General features: G+C 39.7%; 1 protein-coding gene across 1 annotated transcript in view; it reads left to right on the top strand.

Annotated features, from left to right (window-relative positions):
* The window catches only part of gask1a (golgi associated kinase 1A), a 92,053-nt gene that overhangs the window by 56,066 nt on the left and 12,435 nt on the right, over positions 1-23,552 (top strand). The window contains exon 4 of the mRNA XM_063488384.1: positions 19,854-19,976. Coding sequence (XP_063344454.1) covers positions 19,854-19,976 — 123 coding nt within the window. The remainder of the gene's footprint in view (positions 1-19,853; positions 19,977-23,552) is intronic.

The raw sequence follows: 23,552 nt of genomic DNA, 5'->3' as shown, positions 1-23,552 counted from the left end.
CACCTATGATTACAAGAACTGGAGTCACTTACTTGAGAAAAACACAATCTGAAGTCTGTTATATTTTCTCCACAGTGGCCTCTGTTCTGGTGTGTGTGTGTGTGTGTGTGTGTGTGTGTGTGTGTGTGTGTGTGTGTGTGTGTGTGTGTGTGTGTGTGTGTGTGTGTGTGTGTGTGTCAGGGGTAGAGTTTCATCCTCAGCCAGACAGTAACCAACACAGAGTATGAGAGATTTCCTGAAATAGTGACTAGGGGGTTCATTTATCTCAGTTGCCTTTATTTCTTATTCCCTTTTTATTCTAAGTGTGATGCCTAATTCTGCTCTCCCTTCCTCCATTCAAGTCACTGAGTTATGCTGTGCACTGTGGTGACTCACACCTGAGAGGAATTGCTAGGCTAGTTCCAGCTTTTGTCAGCAGTCCTTTATGCAGACAATAAGAAGAGCATCACTCTGATTAGGATTTATCCATTACGACGCTGGGATAGCGCTCAGCTCTATGACCCACTGCGTGCACCTTCGCTAATCTAATATAAATTGCTAATTTCTCAGCAAGTACTCTTTGTGCGTGGGTTTTTTTCATGTGTAGATGACCTCAAAGGCCATTGTCAGAGACCCTGGTTTTAACTGACCAAGGTTTTTATTTGATCACTTAAGCAAAGTTTTGGGTTTCTTGTGCGACTAACAGGGACACAAACCTCATGTTATGCTGGGGGTTGGTATTATTTTCTCCTTTATTTGCCATCCTGGAGGAGCTGGACTAGTTACAGGATGTTATCAAAAACCAAAACTAGAGAAAAATCCGTTTAGCAGAGGATTTAGGAGAGGATAACTTAGTTGGTCTATGGAAACCCCCGGTTTGGGGATTTCTCTTCCAGTGCTCCACTGGTCATGTTCATCTGCACCAACGCAGGTTAAATTGATTCTCAATGGTTTAAGCTTCCTCACTGGACAGAGTGGTCTCCCTGTAGTTTAATGTGTTGTTACACTTTGCTGATCAAGTCTTCCGTTCAAGCAGTGCATTTAATGTCTGTTCGTCTCATTTTTTTTCAGTAATCTGTGATCTACTGTGACAAATTGTGACAAAGTTCATGTCACCCACTGCATTTCATTTATCTTCTGGAAGGCATCACCACTACAGAGTTGAGATTGCTTGAAATCCATACAGCTACTCACTGAGTTTATTAGATTTTGAAAGAAATAATCAGTACTTTAAAAAGTATGTTTCTGACTGTTTTCTTTAAGAAGTTGGAGAGCAGAGAAATTAGCTTCTATCTGGACAGTGTGTGGAAAGCAGATGTTTATCTCCACAGCAGATGTTTATCTCCACAGCAGATGTTTATCTGGGTAATGTAGATTTTGACAGAGAAGAAAAACATGTGGATTAATGCATTGGATTTAACAGACGGTGAGCTTTTTTTAGTGGAGTAAGATGATCTAATAAGACTACAGTCTTTCAAATGTGGGAGGAAACCTGAGCATTAGTATTAAACTCATACAAGCATTTAATCACCACACATGCATGTCTTTGCCAGCAAGGTCATCAGAGGCAGATGCATTTAAGCTTTTTTATGATCCAAGCACTGCATCCATGTTCCCGCAAACACAATAGCCTCCTTCTCTTCCTAATGCAGCAGATGTTTAACCATGTTTTCCTTTTATATCTATTCCAGTTTTTTTTTTCTTAACAGCAAATAACACAGTCAGGTTGGCAAGTTTTTCCCCAGAGAAAACTCACAAATGTCTGGTGTTTATATTATGCTAGAAAGAATCTGTTGTGTAATGTCACTGCTTATTTTACATACAATGTACCATATGTAATTTTTGAAAGTACATTTTGTGTTAGTGACTCACTGTAATTTGTAGCAGTGCAGTAATTGCCAAGTTAAGAATCACCAGACTGTTGGCATGTTGTATGAAGCACCTCGAGTTACTTTTAATACTTTGATGAAGGAGCTGAAATAAAATTGAGTGTTTCTGGTTAAAAAAAAAAAAGCAGTGCATCTCTTTTAGCGACAGGCTGAACATCGTATAAGTAACGAGTAGCAAACTGTACAGATGGAATTTATGTGCATGCCGCTGCCAGTACGCTTAAGCTCTGGACTGCAGTTTTCCTGGATTTATCACTGGAGACATTTCCAGCACCCGTCATTGCTTCCCCTGTGAGAAAACAATGACGGACATCTTTGCAAATGGAAACATGAACTGCACAAAATGAAACAAATACAACAGCAGTGATAACACATTATGACACGTTATTTAAAATTCTAGATTCAACTGATTTTTGGTGTGACTTTGAATCCAGCCCTCACAGGGTGGGTGGTTTTGGTTTCCACTGAGCATTAATACGCCATTTCATTCTCAACAAAGTATGCCAGTAAAGATGTTATAATTTAATATTTCTTTCAAGATCTGATGTGTGAGTTAAATCATCCCTTAATTAATAATTGTGAGTATATGATGTGATTAATTGCTCAGTCCTTATTCATTCTATCTTTTAACTCTTTTGTTAGTTTGAGTGTGTTCTGCAGTATGCCAGAACTGACATTTACATCATGGATTAACTTAATGAGCAATACCTACACACCAGAAGTGTTTCTGTGGATTTTTGCTCGTGTGTGCAAAAAGTGTGCGCCTGTGTCTGTGAGTATAGATCCAGTGCCATCGGTTCAATTAAAAATCCAATATAGTTCTCGGTGTGTATATTAGTATGTGCACTTTTGGTTCTCAGAGTCTGTGTCTTTGGGTTTGCAATTTTAGTGGAGCTCGTTTAAAAAGTGTCAGCTGCTAATGATCCTGTCAGAGCTGCTGTTTTTGTGCTAAACGACAGCCTGCGAGTAGAGAGCGGAAACTTGACAATGATAGGTAGTTACTTTGTAGTATATGGGAATACTACACTAATGATTGGGAGTCATTCAGTGTGGATGTTTACAACATTTATTAGTACACTGATGAGAAACCAAATCAAACGGAAGCACTAAAGGATTCAGAGGTACAAATGCAATAAGTAAAAGCAGTAAGCTGCAATGAATCCCCCCAGGAACATCCCTGAGCTGTGAGGGTAGTCCGGGGGCCACGATCGATTAGGATCTTTTCATGTAATTTGGCCACAAGTCTCCAGCATCCTGAAATTACTCACTTTGAACAGAGACAGTATGAAGGAAACACGGCAGTCTGAGAGTCCTGGATAGAGCGTCTATGGTCTGAGCTCAGTGTTCCCTACATCCTCCTCACTGACTCACAGAACTGTGTATCATGAAGAGTGATGAGTAAATGTCCTTCAGAACTGAGTGAAAATGCTGGAGCCATGCGTAACTTATCTGATTACCTGTGGTGTGTGGGAGGGGCTTTCCTCACAGCCCTATTCTCTCTATTCCACTATTACCCTGTGGGATGGTTGCCCCCTCTCTTTATCTGATGCTTAATTTCTTTAATTAATGAAGAAAAAACATACATTTGAAATGTGTAATTTTGTAATTCATGTTATATTTTTAGCTTGTAATTTGAGTTTTCCATAAAAAGGCGATGACAAGGCTTTAGATTTGAAAATCATATAGGAGAAACAGAAATACAATGTTAATAAGAATGAATAAGAAAACAGCAACAATGTTCATAATTGTACTGTTTCAGCTACAAAAATAAAAGGATCTTTTACTGCTTTTACATTTCCAGTTAGAAATAGGCATTTATTGGAGATTATGTATCGGAATTTCAGGAGCGGGACCACGCCTCCAAACACGCTCCTTCCGGTTGTCATCTATATAGGTTCCCCCAGTTCTGCAAGCTGTTCATTCTCGTTTACGTGCCCCACCCTCTCTCCCTCCTTGTTCTCAATTCTTTAACTTCTTCACTCCTATTTAGTACATGGGGATCTGCCAGGCCTGGGAGCCGTCGCCAGTCCCCTTTGAGCCCTTTCCCAAACCGCAGCTCAATTCATGTCCAAGCATTCGCCTTTAACTACTAAAACGCTGTCTAACCTGAAATGAGAACGTGAATTTAAATTTACTGTGCTGTTGCTGAGGCAACCAGCACCATATAAGTTTAAGGTGAATTTTTTCTTACATTTTACCATAAAGCATAAGTATACAGTTACCATTAGCTTAAATTAAGCAGAATGTGAATCTGCCATTTCCTCATTTGCAGAAATAAAGTGGTGAAACATTTTTATGTTGCGCTCCAGCAGCACTGCACATGTGGCTCTATGCATTAGAGGCATTAGTTGTGTTTCATGCCAAGGTTTTTCTCTTTATGTTTTTAGGGGAGTTTAGAGTAGCAAGAAAATCCAAATTCAAAACCCAGAGACTAATTCCTGTGCCAGTTTGCAAATGTGCCTATATCTGGATATTTATGCAGTTAGAAAAGCTGAGATATTTTTTTGCTTGATTTGGTCAAATGCCTTTCGTGGTAAGTTGGTAATGCAGCCCGTGATCAGCACACCGTCCATCACTGTGAATGATAACAAACATTAGAGGTAGGAATCATGACATTATCACTTCACTCACAATACTTTTTTCAACTGTAAATCATGTCTGCGCCCCAGTATTTGTGTTTCAGGTCCTGGATTAATATTCTTTGATTTAGTGTTATTCATGTTTTCCCTATTTGTCTCTGTGTGTTATATGCATAGTTTCTAGTCTCTAGTTTTCTGCCTTCCCTGTGTTCCACGGTTAGTTCCTCTTGTCTCCATGTTTCATGTTCCCTCTGTTCCCCTAGTCATCGTGTCTCCATGTCACATGTCTCATGTTTCCTTTTTTATTTTGATAGTTCCTTGTCCTCTGTTCGGTGTATTCAGTTTTGCTTCCTCCTCGTCTCGTTATGTCTGATTAGTCCTGTGCCCTGTGTTTTCCTCTGTGCGTTGTTGCGTCGTACTCCCTCATCGCTGTCGTTTTTCTCTGTGTTGCCTGAGATCTTCTAGTGCTGTGTTTTTCTAGTTTCCTAGTTTATGTTCCTAAGTTCCTAGTTTCCAGTGTCGGTTTTGTTTTTCTCTGTTGTAATATTCCGAGTTTTTGTCACAGCAAATAAAGCTGTCTTTTTCAGTTCGACCTTTTGTTTGGGTCCTAATCCTGCCTGCCACAGCTGTAATATGACAGGGAGACCTTCCTGCATCCTTCCTGTCTCTACCGCTGCTTGGTCTTCGCAGTTGGTTGTGGTCACTTCAGGTTCCTGTGGTCACGTGGACTCTGTGTTGTGATGTTTGTACTCTGGTGATTTGGGTGATTTTGGTGACAGTGGAAGTGTCCTCACTGCTGTTTGTTTCTGCTTGTTTCTTTATCCTTTTTTCGGTGTTTAGTTTCTGGCTTTCGTTGTGATACATTTTGCTGCAGATTGGATAGTGAGGAATATCACAATGATGTCTTCACAAATTTGCAACAAAACCAAAAAACAATGTTGTATCAGAGGTATACTAGGTTATCTTACTTCGGTTTTTCTTAGTAACCAACACTGTTACTAAAGCCTGCCATAATTTGGAGATAGTGTGTTATCAGTTTGCGACTGAATGGGGTCTGGTTAGTAATTACATGCAGTCTGTTTCTGATAATACAGCAATTAACTGTGATGAACTGTCAAAATCTCCATAGACAGAAATTCACAATTAATTATTACATTTGCACTCAGTGACCTTCCTGTTCTTTAGGAGTATAACCAGAATACAACCAGCTGGCACCCAGTTGCATCCAGTCCCCTCGTGCTAAATGGGACTTTGTCAAGCTAAGTGTGTCGGGTGGTTTTTTGGTTGAGCTGATTTATAGTAAGTTTGCTCGCCTAACATTATCTCGATATTTAGTGTCCCTGTATCGGTACATGCAAAACATACTAAAATACTAAAAATTAAATACTATGCTGTATCGATTATTTCTCACAACCCTACTGAACAAGGTGACAGTGTACTCGGTCTGTCCAGCATTTGTTGAGGTCACATGACACTGTGGCCCTATCACCCTGCTGAAAGACTTTCAGCTCTCATTTCTAACTCTGTCTCAGGAGTGAGACTTGGAAAAAAATCTCTCAAGTAAAAATTGACATTTTTACTTCTACCAAGTCAAAACTATAAACTAGAGAAGAAATAACAGCTCATAACAATAGGTCAGTCACACTGATGTTATTGAACCTGTTCCATAAAAATTACTAGCGAACACCGAGCACGAGTTTGAAAAAGAAGAGTTTACCTTCAAACATCCTCTTATGTTTGAACTTGGAACCAAAATGAACACGGTAAATCGACTGACTCAAACACACTGTCGTTTATTCTGTGCCTTTAAGCATTTTCTACCTACCATGCACAGAGACACTATGACAGCTGCGTCTGGAGCATTTTGGGTTTCAGTGCCTTGCCCAAGGACACTTTGAATGTGCCAGGGATTGAATACACATTTCAATTGAGTTCAGAGGAGCCTTTTATCAGTGGCTGTCTTGGAACTCAACAGGCCTTTTTTTAATGAGGCTGCAACACTGACAGTAAAGATAAATGTAACATTTATCCCCTCATTAGTCTCAACTGCCATCTGGCTCTTAAAACAAACAGTTTGATGAGCCAGTAAGTTGGCCCGCTGGTGACATTAGACATTAAATAAAGGTTCAGTGTATTGTACCTGTTGTTTCAATTGAAAATGTTTTGTTCATTGAGTCAAGGGCATGCTAGTCAGCTAAATGTTTAAGTGCTGCAGGCGCATGTGGACCTGTGAACCTGCAAGGAACGAGAGCTATTGCTGTTTGCTAATCTTAGCCATACTGGCTTACAGAATGTGAGTAATGGTTCGTAACGGCTAACAATAAATGTTTATATAGATAATGTGTGACATTTTCAGCTCTCTTCACAACACAGAACCAAATGAGAATTTTTACTTTAAGAGCTTAAGAAAATGTCTCGTGACTACAGATACAGTACTGGTGCATTGGTGACTTGCAGTAAACATTTACAAGGTACTGGCTACATTTCTGTTTTTGTTTACTGTTTGATTAAGAAGGTGGGATTCAGTTGGCCATATCTTGGTATGTTTACACACACACTTCAAAGCAACGACTGCAAATAAAGCCTGGCTCCTTAGATTAGAGCTGCCCACAGTAATCCTGTTTACACCACTGGAAATACGCTTGAGATTATCCAGAGAAAATCATGTTTCTACTAAATTAAAGAAAAAAAAGCATGCTTTTGACAGCTTTGATGGTGCTCAGGGTGACAATAAATGTGAAATCTGGGTAATTGTTCTAGGCTGGAGTTGGATTCGCAGTTTGTGTGCCAAGTTTTTTAGACTGTGATGGTGGAGTTAAGGATCATACATTCAAACACACTTACACATACTGACACTGACCTTACTTATGTTCACTTAATGAAGACATCTGCTTTATTAGCAATACAGTTGTCCAGACTCACTAGCCAGTTAAGGTGTGCATCTTGCTTGTGCTCGGTTGGACCCAGTTTTGCATTGAGAACCGTCTTAATTCTTCATAGCACAGATTCGACAAAGTGCTGGAAACACTCGTCAGAGATTTTGGTCCTTACAGACATGAACAGCATCACATACTTGCTGCAGATTTGGAAAATCTCTTTTTCAGTCTATTCTCTGTAAATCATAGAGACGATTATATTGGAAAATCTGGGTGGACCAGCAGTTCCTGATATACTCAGAACACCCATGCCACATTCAAAGTCACTAAATCACTTTTCTTCCTCATTCTGATACTTAGTCTTGACCATACTTGCATGCCTAAATGGATTGATTTCCTGCCATGTGAGTGGCTTTTTAGATATTTGCATTAACGACACAAGTAACAAATTGCCTGGTTAGTGTATTTAAAGGTATTTTTCCCAAAGGGAGGTGGGATCTATGGTTGTTACTAGAATTTTAAATTTGTATTTTAAATACCGTTACAAATACAAAAAAATACAAACAATGGCGCTTAAAAAATACGTTTAGAAAAATACAAACAATGAAACAAATTGAAACCACTATTATTAAACTGACTGATATACTGGAAAGAAAAAAATATTTACCTGATTTTTATATATGAAAAATAATATATTAATAATTTTTAGGTTGACTAATGTGGTGCTGTGCTTCTGGTGACTTGGCTCCATACTTTGCTGATCAAACAGAGTTGGTGAGATAGGCAGCCACTGGTTCTCTCTAGTTGATGTTAGACTTTTCTCAGCTTCAGACTCGAGCCCTAATTTCGCTTTACGATAAGTTATACTATTTTAACTCAAACACACAGCTTGATGCTGCTCCAGGTCAATCGGATCCGTGACAGAGCTAGTCCCAACCCTGTCAACAAGAGCTCAAACTGCCGGCTGACATCCTGAAATATGTACACAAGCGGTTGTGACACAGCTTCAACTCCTGGATCAAACCATGAAACTCTCCCTGCTGCTGGTTGCTCGTGAGAACTGGATGAACCCAGAATCTCCATTTCTTTCTTTTCTTGTTTAGAAACATCAGGAATAGCTCATCATCATTTGATGCTGACTTAATTTTTTCACAGTGTGTTTTTTGAGGAGAGATTTTCTGCAGAAGCGCTTTCAGTATACATACACGACAAGTTCATATCCAAGAAATTCTGAATTGTCTGTTGCTTTTTCACAGCGTTTTAGTTGCAGGACTGATAAGATTTGCTGCCTCATGCCAACCATAATGTTATTGTTTTATTATGAGCCATAGCCTTTAGCTAATGATAAGACACAGCAAATGTTGCTATTTGATAAAGTTATTTTCAACTACTCATCCTTTGCAGGATGAGCTAGCTGACACCACTCTTCATTACCTTGTGACTGTTGTGTAAATGCTAATAGTTGGGTGGCTAACACTAACGTGCACAGTGAGGCTAACATTCATAATAAGTGTTCAATACTTGAGGGGAGGGGCTGTGTGTCAACCGGAGTAGGCAAAGATGATTCTGTTGGCATCAGTACTGTTGCAAATGAGTATCTAATCCCACAGTAATTTTTAATATTGATTAGTGTCAATATTATAAGTTTTGTCTTATGTTATGTCCTCCAAGCAGAAGCAACACAAGAACGCAACACTAATGGCTAGAAAAGAAACTAAACTGTTTGCCTAATACAGACCAAGGGACAAAATATTCCCTGTGGTTTCATGTATGATAGGAAATAATAAACATGCGCATTACGCAGAAGAAACAAAACAGCATACATCTGCAAACCACAGCTGCCGGATTTGCCTAAGAATCCTTATATTTTTTACTTCTTTTCTAGCGTCATCATTAGCTGACAGTTGTCTGTGCATAAACGGGTATAAACAGGAACTTCTTAGAATTAAACCTGCACAATTTTATTTGCAGCAATTTTACAAATCTGCCTGTATGTTAGTGCTAGAATGCAGGAGAGAGAAATATATCAAATATAACGTTCTGTGGACAGGATTAACTGAACATGACATCTGTTGAAAAACAGGTGGTGATTTTAAGTTGTAATTATTCCTCTAGCGGTTCTGAAAACCAGCTCACAGATGTACTACACAGTAAATTATTAAATCCCGAGTTAGGTGAGGTAATATTAGATACCTCTGTTTTTTCATACTTTGACATTTTTCACTGAGGTGTATCGCAGCGTTTGTAAAAAAGAAAAAAAAAAAACGAAAAGAAAAAGAACAGAAAGGTGCAGAGCAGCTGGTGATGGAAGGTGGAAGATGGACTCATGCAATGAATGTGAACAAACAAGTTAATGTCTGATTTAACTTTGCTTCCCTCACTACAAACTAGAAACACTAATTTGGATGCCTGTAGTCCGAGTTGTTTTGACAGCTGCCCTCCCTTCTGGGCTAATAAAAGCATTAGGATGCTAGCTACAGTGGTTTCTTTGTACTAGACCAGTTGATTAGTCTAACTTATTAGTCGTGTCCAAATTCATGGGCTGCATCCTCCTGAGGACCGGGCCTTCGCAATCTAAGTGGGCCGGGTCCTCAGACGGTCGGGTAGGCCGGAAGTAAACGGCAGTGAAATTGGACGGTCTAGCCTTCTGATTAACGTCACCGCTGTCTCGGTGGAGTTTAATAAACTCGGCCGTCTGCTCCTTGCTATGTAAAATATAACAGTACACTGGCGTAAATTCTCGACCATCTCACACTTCTGTTTAATCAGTTTTCTGTTTGACGTTTAGTCAGCTGTATAAAAACCAAGGAGGAACCCACTCGGGGGATTAATAAAGTTTTATTTTATCTAATCTAATCTAATAACTTTAATCTCAGACAAACCGATTTACTCACGAACAAACAAAACACTGAAAAAGCCCAACAATAACATTTTTAGGTTGTCTCAGGTACTTATATACTACGTTTAACCCGAGTAGCGAAAGTCCGCAGTGATCTGATGTGCCGGGAGTTGTGCCGTTCTCGGCGGCTTCAGTGACCGTCGAGCTCCCGGCTAGCTATCGAGCTGGTGGGTAACAGACGTCTCCGAAAACGTCGAAGCACTTTTCCAAATATGCGATATCTTGATAAACCGAGCAGATATTTGATGTTTACACAGCTACTTTCTCGCCTGAAAATATGTTAAAAGTTTATTTTGTGACCCAGAAAAATTAATAAGAGTAATTTTAAAACGTAGTACCGGCCGCCATTACCGGAAACTAGAGTTTGGCTGGGCCGCGCTATGAATTCTGGGATATGGTGGGCAAAGAAGGATACACCAGACCCATCCTCAAATTCGGAGAAAATGAGGACCCATTTGTCGGCTGCATTCGGAGCAGCCTATGAATTTGGACAGCCTTCGTCGCGTCGCTGTGACGTAATCGGTCTACAAATGCGGCCTCAGGAGGAGGCAGCCCATGAATTTGGACACGACCACCGTTTAAGTAAGTATTATGTAGGGAACCCTAACCTTATTCCACAGATTCCTGCAGGAGGACTTGATGACATTACTGAGTCCACTGCAGCAACAAAGGGTTACTCTCTTTAACTAGAGGCGATGCTCATGTTATCAGTTATCAGTGGGACTAAACCCACAACATTTGCAAACAGTTCTCTAGTTCGACATTGTTTTCTACTTCTTGTCTCCATCTTTTAAAGCTCACTGAAATTAACTGGCTGTTTACTACATATCGCATATGGTATCTTTATGCAGTGCATAGGGTCACACGACTGAATTCAGAGACATTATAGAAGATGGACATGGCACTCAAATACAAATGAATAAAAATATATATGCAAATGACATAATGGGAAAGATGGTGTGCACCTGTTCATCTATTCATAACAAATGGAGGGTGCTACGTTACTGTAGTAAAATGTTGAGCATTTACTTTTATTTGGGTCATTTATATCATCCATCCATCCATTCGCTTCTGCTTATCCTTTTCAGGGTCGCGGGGGGCGCTGGAGCCTATCCCAGCTGTCATAGGGCAAGAGGCAGGGTACACCCTGGACAGGTCGCCAGTCTGTCATAGGGCTGAAACACACAGAGACAGACAACCATTCGCGCTCACATTCACTCCCGCATTCACACCTATGGGCAATTTGGATTAATCAATTAACCTATCCCCACAAACCCCCACATTTATATCTGCAGAAATTTAAAAAAAATTAGAAAAAAACAGAAAACAACCAAAAGGGTGTAAGTTGAAGCTACAGCTTATATAACACCAACCTGATGCAAGAAACTCAACATATAAGGAAAATTAGAACAGTGACAGTTTTAATCTCCCACTTAAAAAAGGAATCACGACAAAGAAGAAAAAGAAAGAAAAAGTAGAGCGTTCACGTCAAACCCAGCTATAGATGAACTCTTTGTATACAGAGCGTCTTCACACTGAATATTTAACACAGTACTGAATAATTACGTTCAGTTCTTTTCATCTCACCTTCTCGGTGTCAGGCTTGTCGCGACATGCGCTGCTTGCACTGTGGTGACTGCACCCTGCCGCTAATTTTACAACGTCCAATAGTCATTTGGACCTGCTTTGTTCTGTCCACACTCTCAGATGGAATGTGTATCTAACACCCATCTACAGCGTGTGTGTGGGATGGAATATGAATAACCCATGAGGCTGCTCTCTCCCCCTCTAGAAGTCAATCCCTGTAATAGGGCCAAGCTCTAATAGCCTCCTATTGATTTGCTGAGAGCCGATGAGGGCGCCTCTGAACACTTGTTTCTACCTGCTCCCTTAACACCTCCCTTGACTCTGATAGCAGGGAACCAAACACCAAAGGCGCAGGAAGAATAGTGTGAAGGACACATATTCTCACACACATACAATGGCAGTGGAGAACACCCTGGGGAGGATAAGGGAACTGAGGCTAAGGTAACAATTTGAGTGTAGGTTTAAAAAATGAAAGGTACACTGTTCCAGACTGCTACCTAGCTGTTTGTGCTATAGCTGCAAGGAAAGAAATCGACCAAAGCTCAGCATGCTCAGCATGTTTCTGATGGGCTCAGATTATATTCTGAAATCGTTTCGCAGTGTGATCAAACCAGCCTGAAGCCAATCACTCAAGTCTGATACCCAGAGAGCAGAGCCAAATAGTCCTTGCTGAAGATAAACAGCTTGGTGATTTTCTTACTTTCTGAGATTTATTAAAATGTGAACATAGATTTTAAGGACATGAGGTTAAAAAAAAGTGTCTATTCAGTTTGTGGAAATGTTGAGTTCTCCTCAAGCTGGCACTAAAGAAAATTGTGTGAAGCTTCAGGACCAGTGTAAGCTTTCACCACTTCCAAAAAAGGGGTTGTCCCCTCTCCACCACCTTTAAAGGGCTTTGATTCCGTAAATGCACCTCAAGGAGAGAGGTGGCTTATGGAAGACCTTAAGCGTGAAGTAACACCAGTGTGTTCTAGCCTTTTTGATTAATTATTGTGAGGTGCAAATTTGTCTCAGTACAGCAATCTAACCTGTTTATCCGGCACTGAACTGCAGAGTATTTTCCTCCAACAGAAGAAGACATTTTGCAATATGAAAAAAACTTCACATCATATAGAGATCCAGTATCTGATTTAACAATTGACGACTTAGATCTAAACTTTAAATTTTCAGTTTATCAAATGCCTCTAAGCAGTCCTTACCTTTAATCTAACCTCTCTTCTTCCTCTCCTGTCTTTGTTATCTTTCTCCATCTCTGAGTGAACTTAGCTCTCTTTCTTTTCTCTCCCTGTGAAATACAGCAGCTGGAAGGATTTGAAGTTACCTTCTACCTAAAAAAACATTACTGCCTTTATGCTCGCTCCTTTTCTGTAGTGCTAGTTAGATGCTAACTTACCTTACTTACCATAACTTACGAACATTTGCACTTATTCCAGTGTCGTGCCAATTTAAAAAAATTATATGGTTTTGCGTCTTTCATCTTATTCATCTCTGAAATAATAACTCTCCCTAAATATGCTGAACTGAAAGTAACAAGTCTGTTTTGAAAATGTTAAGAGTAGAAAGTATAAAGATAGTGTAGAAATCTAGGGAGTAACAGTAAAAAGTCAAAAAAATAAATATTCAAGTAAATTACACATAAATAACACAAGGTATGTGTACTTACTTCCCACCTCTGGTGATGTATAAACTTCACAGTGTTTACATTGTAGTGTTATTGGTATGGCTCAGATAATGTTATATTATTTGTATATCGTTCGTATGGTATTTTGGTACCTGTAGTTCATTTACTCTTGTCCGAATCAGTTGATGAGTTTGTAAATTTGTGGTAACTTGTAACTTGTTTTCACACAGACTTTATGTTTTCACATAAACTCCAAGCGAACCAAAATATGTTCAGTCCGCTCAATGGCCAGATGTGTCTGGTAGTTGGTTCAAATTGAGGTTGGATAATGTTCACAACAGAAACGAACTGATCTGGAGTTTGTTTGGAGCTGACAGCACCTCCTCCCAGGGGTCTTGGTGCGTTTGTTTTGGTCTGCACCCAAGTGTAATTACTTTGTTCACACCTGCACATATTAATCACAGCAAGGGGGGAAAACCAGAATTCGATTTAAATGGGCTAAACGGGGGTGTGACAACACCCTCAAAAATCTAATAGACAGTATTTAATAAGTGTAAAGGAAGAAATCATAATAATCCCGTGTAAGAGATAATGAACACATTTAAGAATAATGGTCTCTTTTAGTTTTTAGGCCATAACAGCAATAGTTCTTTAACAGGTGGGTACAAATGCCTTCCAGGTGAAGTTTTTCAGGTCGACCAACCCTGTGACAGACCCAGGACATGTTGGAGAGGCTATGCGTCTACTGGGGGCTACCAGGAGAGGGATGTAGCTCTGCTTATACTCCTACCCCATGATGAGTAATGCAGAAAAAAGTAATACCCACCTTGAGACATTTTTTTTTTTCCAATCCAAACCTTCAGACTGCTCATTCCCCAGTCTGGAAATCTTCATGCAGCTTTTATCACACTAGGTTCCCCTTTGATTCTTAAGCTACAACTAGTTATTCAAAATGCATTTCCTGGCCTTCACTCTATCACATTTGAATTTGTTATTTACAATCCAATATAACTTTTATGGTGTCTAATCTGTTCTCTGCTCTGAGTGACTGATGATGCATGTAACAGCATTATGCATAGCCTTTTTTTCAATTAGCAATTATAAACCTGTGCAGTCATTTTAAGAACAAATGATATGGTAATTCATGCGCATAGATTTCCTCATCCATTTTTTACTACAATGACCCCAATGCACTGCGCAAATGTGCTCGATAAGTTTCATGGCAGTTGAGCATGTAATAGGCAGAAAGCTGGCTTTAAAATAATCTTAGTGCTAATTTTCCTCCTCTGCATATACTTTATTTGCAAAGTACTTTGTTACAAATACATTACTGAGCAATATAATCAAGATTTCTCTCTAGTAAGTCTCAGCCTGTGGATGAAGTCCACCATCTGGAGCAGCAGTTGGCTGTAGTCCCTTTTGACTGCAGCACTTGTGATCTTCGCATAATGGTGCATGAAACAGTTCTCCACCTGTTGCAGGTTCCAGTTAGAGTGGCCCTCCAGCTGTCAACAGCTGCAGTACAAGAACTGTAGAGCTGGAGTTTATCTCACATCTGGTTAGCTGGTTAGACTCCAGCTAGCACAAAGTGAGAGACTATTAACACTGAACAGAGCTTAAGAGCAGAAGCCACTAATCAGGGAAGCCTGATGACCACCGCAGGGGTGAAGATGATCTGGTGAAAATCCAAACACCGCCCCAAGGCGGACCCACCGTTGTCAACTCCAAAAGAAAACATAGCACCAAAAAAATAGAAAATACCCTTGCCATGACACAACCACAATGGCTGCACCCTGCAAACGGACCACTAATTAACCGCTGTGATTCCTGGACAGACCTCTTTTCATTATATATGAGGCGAACCTAGACAATCTTAGGAAGGTGGTTTTAATGTTATGCTCGTACACTGTATCTCCACAGGGTGCCAAATAATAAATAGCATAGAAGAAATACATATATTGAAATTATTTTAAAAAAGCAGTCTGCTCCCTGGGATTCTGCTTTGAAACATTTTGATTGTGTGCAAAAAATGCTAAGTGCTCTCCTGATAATTTAGCATTCATATGTTTGCCATCCAGCCTATCTGAAAAACTATTAGATGGACTTCTATGAGATTTGGTTTCTTAGTGTTTCGACCATATTCAATTCAATTCAATTTTATTTATACAGCGCCAAATCACAACAACAGTCACCTCAAGGTGCTTTATATTGCAAGGTAGACCCTGCAATAATACATACAGAGAAAAACCCAACAGTCATATGACCCCCTATGAGCAAGCACTTTTGCAACAGTGGGAAGGAAAAACTCCCTTTTAACAGGAAGAAACCTCCGGCAGAACCAGGCTCAGGGAGGGGCGGGGCGGGGCCATCTTCTGCGACCGGTTGAGGTGAGAGAAGGAAGACAGGATAGAATATGCACAGAATTATGAAGTCTGCTTAGTATTAATATGTAGTAGGAGTTGTGAAACCATAATAAGTGGATTGAAAGCAGAGGAAAGAGCAACACCTACACAAAGTCAAATTTCATTAGAGTGAAAAAAGTAAGGAGCAGTACATGCTGCCCACACTGAGACTGAACGCTGAAAAGTTGAAAGAAGAAAGCACCAATAGACATAGCACCAGAGGAAAGTGTTAATGGGGATAAATGAAAAATAAGGTCTGATTGCCATGTTAAATAGGTTGCTGAACACGTGATAATGCAGTGTATCACTCTGTTCCAAATGGACACATGCAGTGGAAAAATAGATTTGAGTAAATCATACTCCCCAGATGCACTTTACAATTTGTTCCACTTTAATTTTGTGTTGACTCTGACCGCAGAAAGCTGTCTCACTCTGAGGCTTGCTGGTGTTCAGTGGCAGTGTAAGTCAATATTGGCTTAGTCTCCACAAAGCTGCTGGACTGTGCTCAAAATCACTATATTCCAGTGTGGGAGTGAAATGTGGCAACGGGGTGAGAAGTCTCCTCAAAGAAGCACACAAGTGAGAAGAAACAGCAGAGGTGCATCTTTAGTACACAACAAAACACACAATCACCTCTCACACATTCTCACCTACTGTTGACTTGAGGGCATTAGGGTCATGTGAGTCATACAACCTTGAACACGCACACAAACCTTCCTTACTACATATACACACAAACCCTTGCAGTTGACCTGAAGGCAGATCTCATCAAGGTTGTATCTGTTTGTTTCTCACTCTGTCAGTCTCTGCCTTCAACACCAGGGAGTAAATTACACTCTTACACTGAGCTTTCTCTCATATTGTTAATCATTTTACCAGCTGCAGAATGGGAGAGTTGACTACAGGTTCTCATTTTTGAAACCTGAAAAATGAGGCTTGAAAAATGTAGATTTATATTGCATGGATACTGTTTGTAACCTCGCAAATTTCGAGTTTACTGTAAATTGATCTTGTACTCACGAACCTTCAAACTTCTGGTAACGTGACTGACAGTGATCATCTCAATGTAATGTTGGGAAACCAACATTACATGTGGCAGCCATCTACACCAGCATCGCACTGCACCCTGCCATACCATCTACCAACTATTTCTATAGCACTGCTCCAGGTCATTGGAGCCTAAACCGGTCATTGGAGCAAGTGGTTGCTACCAGTTGGCAAGTGGTTGCTTGTTATTGCAGCGCCTTTTGAAAGAAGTTGGTTTCAGCACTAACGCATAACTTTCACACTGAAGGCAAGTAATGTCTGTTTCAGGTTTTTTCATCACACTTTTTGCCCTTTAGTTAGCTAGTGATTGTCTTCCATACTAATTGCAACCACAGCAATCTGCTAGCAATTGAAGCAAACACAAGGAGATGTGGCACCCTGTTTATGACTGATTTCACCTGTGTACAGCCAGCAGCTACTTGCCAACACACTGGGGAAAATACATTTTTCCCTACCAACAAGAGGTTGCCAGGAGGTCTCTGACTTATCTCTGGGCCCGTGGGATTGAGACCTTAGGCACATATGTCTCTTAACTGGTACTTTATATCACATTAATGCCATGAAACAGATTTAAAACTAACTTTTGACCCTCTGTGGATTAGAGAATAATATATTCAAACTTATCCGCCCAATTCAGTCAATAAAAATATATACTGTACAATCACTCCATCCTGGAAAAAGAGAAGTTCAAAGAAAGCAATAAAAGCCCAAAATTGCAATAACATTCATGCCCATGATGAGTGGATGTAAACTACTGACCACAACTATGTAGTGGGGTTGGAGGTTCAGTTCTTAATCTCTCTGCATGCTCAGATGTTCTTAGTAAAAACACTGAATCCCCCAAGGTTGCGACTGATAGCACCCACTGTGAAAGGGAGCTCCACAGCCACTGGTGTGTTTGAATGTGTAAATGAGAAACACACTCTAAAGCACTTATCTGGCCAAGATTAAAAGGCGTTAAAGTGCACATTATTTAAAATTTCATGAAGGGTGTCATCCCTAATCTTGCTAGGCTTAGATTACAGGAAGTAAAAGAGACTAGGCAGCAGGTAAAAAATAGCCAAGAGAACCTTTTGTTCCATGGAAAGTTCCATGATCACTTGAGTAAATTGCCCAGTTACCTCAGCTATTTGAGTTAAATATAGTACTTAGAATATCAGGTCACAGGCAGTTCTCACAGTAGTTGCACCGTTTTTTCACACTGAAATTTAAAAGCTGTGTTCAAATACTTTGCTGCATAGAAATAGAATGAACTTCAAAATATATGAAACCAAATTCTCTCGTTTCACTAGAACATTAAAAGGTTCTAATAATTCATCTGCAGTCGCACTTGTACATGCTTTCTTAATTTTTCAATATGTATGGTTTCAATGACTATATCTTATATACAACTGTGCACAGACGTGCTTGTGTGGAGTGCAGTCCTGTCCTGTATACATGTAACATGACATTATCTGCAACTATTCTTTTTCAGTTGTGTTAAATCCATTGTCTGAAGTCAACACAACAGAAGTATAATTCCAAACTCTGATTTCAGGCACTGGCCTGGTATGTCAGTAGAATTTAAATTCACTTAAACAGATGTCACATTAGGTTGGACATTTCCCAAATATCAGGCATAGTCTGAGTTGTTCATAACACCAAATGCGTTTGCATATTTTTTGGCAGCGATCACTGAGTATGCGGTGTAGAATATTCATGTCTCATAACCAAAGCTATGAATTTCACTTTTAGCCCTAATCAGTGCTTCTCTTGTTTTGAACACAGATACTAAATGTGAGTCTATTTTTTAACTCCATGAGATTATCTGTCAGGGCAGCAGCCAGAAGCAGATAAGTGGCTGGGGTGATGAGCAAGCAGGACTAACCCAAAGCTCCATGTCTTTTCCTTTGTAAGCATTGATCTTTATTCCAAATCATTTGGCCAAAAACAGTAAGATGTAAAATAACAGACTATAAGGAGGGCAGAATGAAGTCAGAGATTCTTCTTTTATATGCGTTATTTGAACAATTTTTTGAACAATTTTTTTTGCTCTCATACTGTTTAGAGATCTACTCCATAGTACTCATAGTACCAAATGCTTTGGGCTTTTAATAAAGATTTTAGTACTGGTTTGGTTTTATTACTGGTTACTTCCTCCCTACCATTGCTAGATGTTGCTCATAGGGTCTATATCTTACAGTATAAAGTGACCTGAGAAAGCTGTTGTTCGATACCGGTGCTGTAACTAAATTGAACTGAAAAAGAATTCTTAACAAATTAGTAAACATTATAATTTCAATTGTTTGTAACCAGTAAATAACTGTTAGCAGAGTTGTATTCACTATCAATTAATAATCATTCAATTGTGTTACTTTAAATCTGATATTGATAATTCTACAGCTAAAGCCTCCACTCAGTATTAATTTACTGTGTCATAAAAAAAATATGTATTTGTTTAAATCATATTTTATTTGATAAATTACAATTAAAAGATCAAAGTGGAAATTTGCATGTATTACACAGTGCCCTTGTATTAATTCCTGAACTACAAATCACTTGTCTTGAATCATTGCAATATTTAATATGTTTAAATATTAATATTATTCTATATAGTTTTTATCCTAAAAAACTATATTAGTGCGACTGTTTGTATTTCTGTCTTAGCCAAGCTTCATTATTGCAGCACTAAGTCTGAGGGGCACTCTTGGAGCAACTATTTTAGAGACATGCTTCCTTTGCATACACTCGACCTTTCTACTGAGTATCACAAAGTGCAGCCTGATAGCTTTTGCACAAACATGTTGACAGACAAACAGAAAGGCAAACAAATGCCCCTGAAAACTTAGTTCTGCTGATGCATGTCCACATGACAGCAGTTTGAGAATTCTTGCATTGATAACTTTCTGCTAATTTGCAGATCAAAGCTCTGCAGCAGAGGTCAGTTAGTAACCTCTAGGTCAATTATTATCATTGCATGTTCTTTGTTTTGCAGGTAAACGACCGCCTGGACAGGTACTGCTGTGGATTCATACCTGATCCCGCAGAACTCTGCGTGGAGAACCTGCTTTATGCAAAGTGTGCCAACACCAAAGACCTGCTGCTGGTTCACATCCTGGTATGTATCACAGCCTGCCCTAATGCTTTTTCATCCTGTCTAATCGCTGCAGACAGTAGACCCTTACGTTTCCTCTTTGTTCCATTATCAAAGTAATTTATGTCCTGAGACACTACAAGGCAAACATTAATCAGTTATCTTCAGTCAGCAGACCACTTTCTGATCACTGTTTGATGGATGTGATAGCAAACAATGCTTTTCTCTTGCCATTCTAAATTGTTATTTAATCAAAAAAATATTTAAGTGTCAGTTTTCTGTTGTTGCCAGATCATTATTCATTATATCAGTGGGAATGTACTGAATAAAAACCACCTTGGCTCCCCAGTTTTCGTTACACAACAATTTGTTGCTGTCATTCTTCCGTGGAAAGACAATGGTTCAATATTTAAATGATACAGCAGGAGTGGATATTAAACTCTCCGAGTGTTGATGTATGTGTATTCACAGACAGAAAATGAGTTCAGAGCCTGGCAGATGTTACCGAGCTGGAGCTGATTATGCCGCATGTGCTTCATATTGTTTATAAGAATAGATAAAAGCTCACAGCATTTCCTGCAGGAAACAAGCTCTGCAGAGAGAGTCTCGACACATCTTAGCAGCTCAAAAGAAGCAACATTAGGTACATTGGAACTTCACAGAAATTTAGACTCTTGAACAATATAAAGACAATAAAAACACCACGACGGCCCGTCAGCCCAAGTTAGTGCAGGTGTGTGTGGTTTTTGTACAAGCAGTTGGGTGTGTGCATTTGTGCTTTCTCTAGGTTAGCTGAACATCTTTGTACGCTCTGAGTGACACACAGCAGTCTGTTTCTGACATCTGTTTGTTTGTACGTCTGATGCAGTGGAGGGGTTTCTGGGCTGCATGTTCTCAAGGGTGCCGAATATCTTTAGTGATGAGGAAAAAATCAGTTTGCCATATTAAATGTTGCTGCACATTTTAAATATTAATATAAAAATGAATGGTGTCCCTAAATCAACCGGATATTGTCCAATATTCCTTCAATAGGAAACAATAGCAGTTACAGGGGGCAGTTTTAAGGATGGAACTTGAGAAAAAAGACTTCAGAAAACACAATTTCTGCTTATGCTTTATATCTCCACTATATAATGTAGATAAGGTAAATCTATTTTAATGTCATGCTCTCCTCGTTCTTATTTTCTCAATTGTCTGTGTTTTATGTTGTTTTTATACAAGTTGCAGTCAGACAGTTCTGTGACATAAAAAAGTGAAACATACCACGTTTGTATTTGGCCAGTCTCCCTTTTTTATGAACCCTTGGGCAGCACTGTTGATATTTTAAGATTGTATCAATGATTACAGGTGCACATCTGCACTTTCACCTCAAACACCAATTTCTATGTCAAGCCAACTTGACCTTCATTATCAGGGATAATCGCTGGTGATGAAATCTACATCTGCAGGTATGACCTAACAAGGGAATCGTCATTTAAAGGGGCCAAGACTGAAGGTAGCACAAATGCACCAGGAGCATGCATGTCATTTTCTTTACAGGTCACAGGATTGTGCACTGTTCACTTGTTCTTCCTGTGGAGTCTGAGGGAGAATGGTCAGGCTACCTGTGTATGATCAATACTAAAAAAATCAACATGAGCACAAAAGCTGAAATGGTAAATGGACTGATTCTTATATAGCGCTTTTCTACTCTCCCGGAGTACTCAAAGCGCTCTATACAACATGCCACATTCATCCAATCACACCGAATCTCACAAGCACTTTCTCTAATCCGAGTGCTTTCTAATGACATTTACACACAGTCATACTCCCATGGATGCATCGGAGAGCAACTTGGGGTTAGTATCTTGCCCAAGGATACTTGACATGCAGGCTGGAGAAGCCAGGGATCAAACCACCAACCTTCTGATCAGTTGGTGACCTGCTCTGCCTCCTGAGCTACAGCCACCCCAACCCCATCATTTTGGAATTAAGTGGATTCGTAATTCAAAAATGATGTTCCATGTGTAAACGTGCACCAATGATCAACCATAAAGACTCTGATTAAGAATGGAGATATGTACAGTAGTTTAATGACTGTGTGAGAGCATCACTGGCTTTATTTCCAGACTGCAGAGTGTACACAATGCATATGTCCAGGTGGGGATGATGTGTATGTGTGTGACTGGAGAAGGCAGATTGTGTTTCAGCTTTCCCGGGCGTGCGCTGTGCTCCTGACAGCAATCATGTTCACTGCAGAGATTTCACACACATACGCTAAATGAGAGCTATCACCACGATCAATCACTTTGACGCTCTGTTCTGAAATTCTTTAATTCCCGGTGATGCTATCTTGGATATTAACCACTGATGATCTTCCTTAATGTGATGAGGAAGACTCACTACATTCATATTTGGGAAAGGCGCCCCAGACTTTTTCCTCATCCTGCCACATGCTGTCATTATCCTGTTAGCTGCTGTGAGCTACTCACCGTGAGTGTCAGTGTCAACAGTCCGACCCTCTGCTACGTTCTTCAGGAGTGTGGAAGTTGATTGTGAAACACTGAGCGGATGTTGAAATTTAATTTGGCTCACTGATACTGAAGTAACACTGCTGACATGAATGTTTATCATAAAATTAATGTTTTTCACGAAGTCTGCAAACCCAGTGCCAAAAGAGTTGGCACACTGTATAAAATGTCAGTAAAGAAAGAATGCAATGATAGAACATACAAAATATATCAGATGTTTGAAATATTTTCTCATTGTGAATTTAATGAAAGGAACACATCAGCCGGAGGAACATTTTGCACATAAGTCAGTTAGATAGGCAGCTGGTCAGTAATGTGATGGGTATAAAAAAGACTTTGGATATTTCATCATCAAAAAATCCTGGGAGGCTGGAGCAAAGGACAATACCAAATATCAATATAGGATGCCTGAGATCTTAGGGCTCTGAGGGCTCTGCATGAAAAACAGACATGAATCTGACATGGAAATCAGAGCAGGGCTCAGAAACATTTCAGAAATAACTGGCTGTGAACACGTTTTGCTGTGCCATCCACAAATGGAGGTTAAAAAAGAAGCTATATGTGAGCATGATCCAGAACCGTGGCTGTCTCCTCTGGACCAAAGCTCATCTAAAATGGACCGAGGCAAAGTGAAAAACTGTTCTGTGACTAGACAAATTGAAATTTGAATTTCTTTTTGGAAAATATCCCCTGAACTAATAAGGAGAGTTACCATTCAGGTTGTAATCAGCACTCATTTCCAAAGCTGATATGGGGGTGCATTAGTGTCTTCAGCCTGGTCATCTGGAAAGGCACAGCCAGTGCATCTATAACAAGAACATGGCTGGATCCTGGTCTGCCTGTACTGTAGACCTTCTGGCACATCATGAACTGAAAAATAAAGTAAGTTAAGACCCAAGATTGCTGAGGAGCTAGAGTCCTATATCAGACAAAAATAACAACATTCTTCTCCAAAAAGTCTAGCAGCTGCTCTCTTTCAGTTTCCAGATGTTTATGGATGAAGAGGGAAGCTACACAGTGGTGAATGTGGCCCTGTCCTGGCTTTTTTCAGATGTTGTTGTCATCAAATTCAAGCACTATTTCTATGCTC

Source organism: Pelmatolapia mariae, linkage group LG10_11, assembly GCF_036321145.2.
Source record: "Pelmatolapia mariae isolate MD_Pm_ZW linkage group LG10_11, Pm_UMD_F_2, whole genome shotgun sequence".
Lineage (NCBI taxonomy): Eukaryota > Metazoa > Chordata > Actinopteri > Cichliformes > Cichlidae > Pelmatolapia > Pelmatolapia mariae.
Note: the sequence above shows the minus strand (reverse complement) of the source record. Positions and strands in the feature narration are given on the sequence as shown.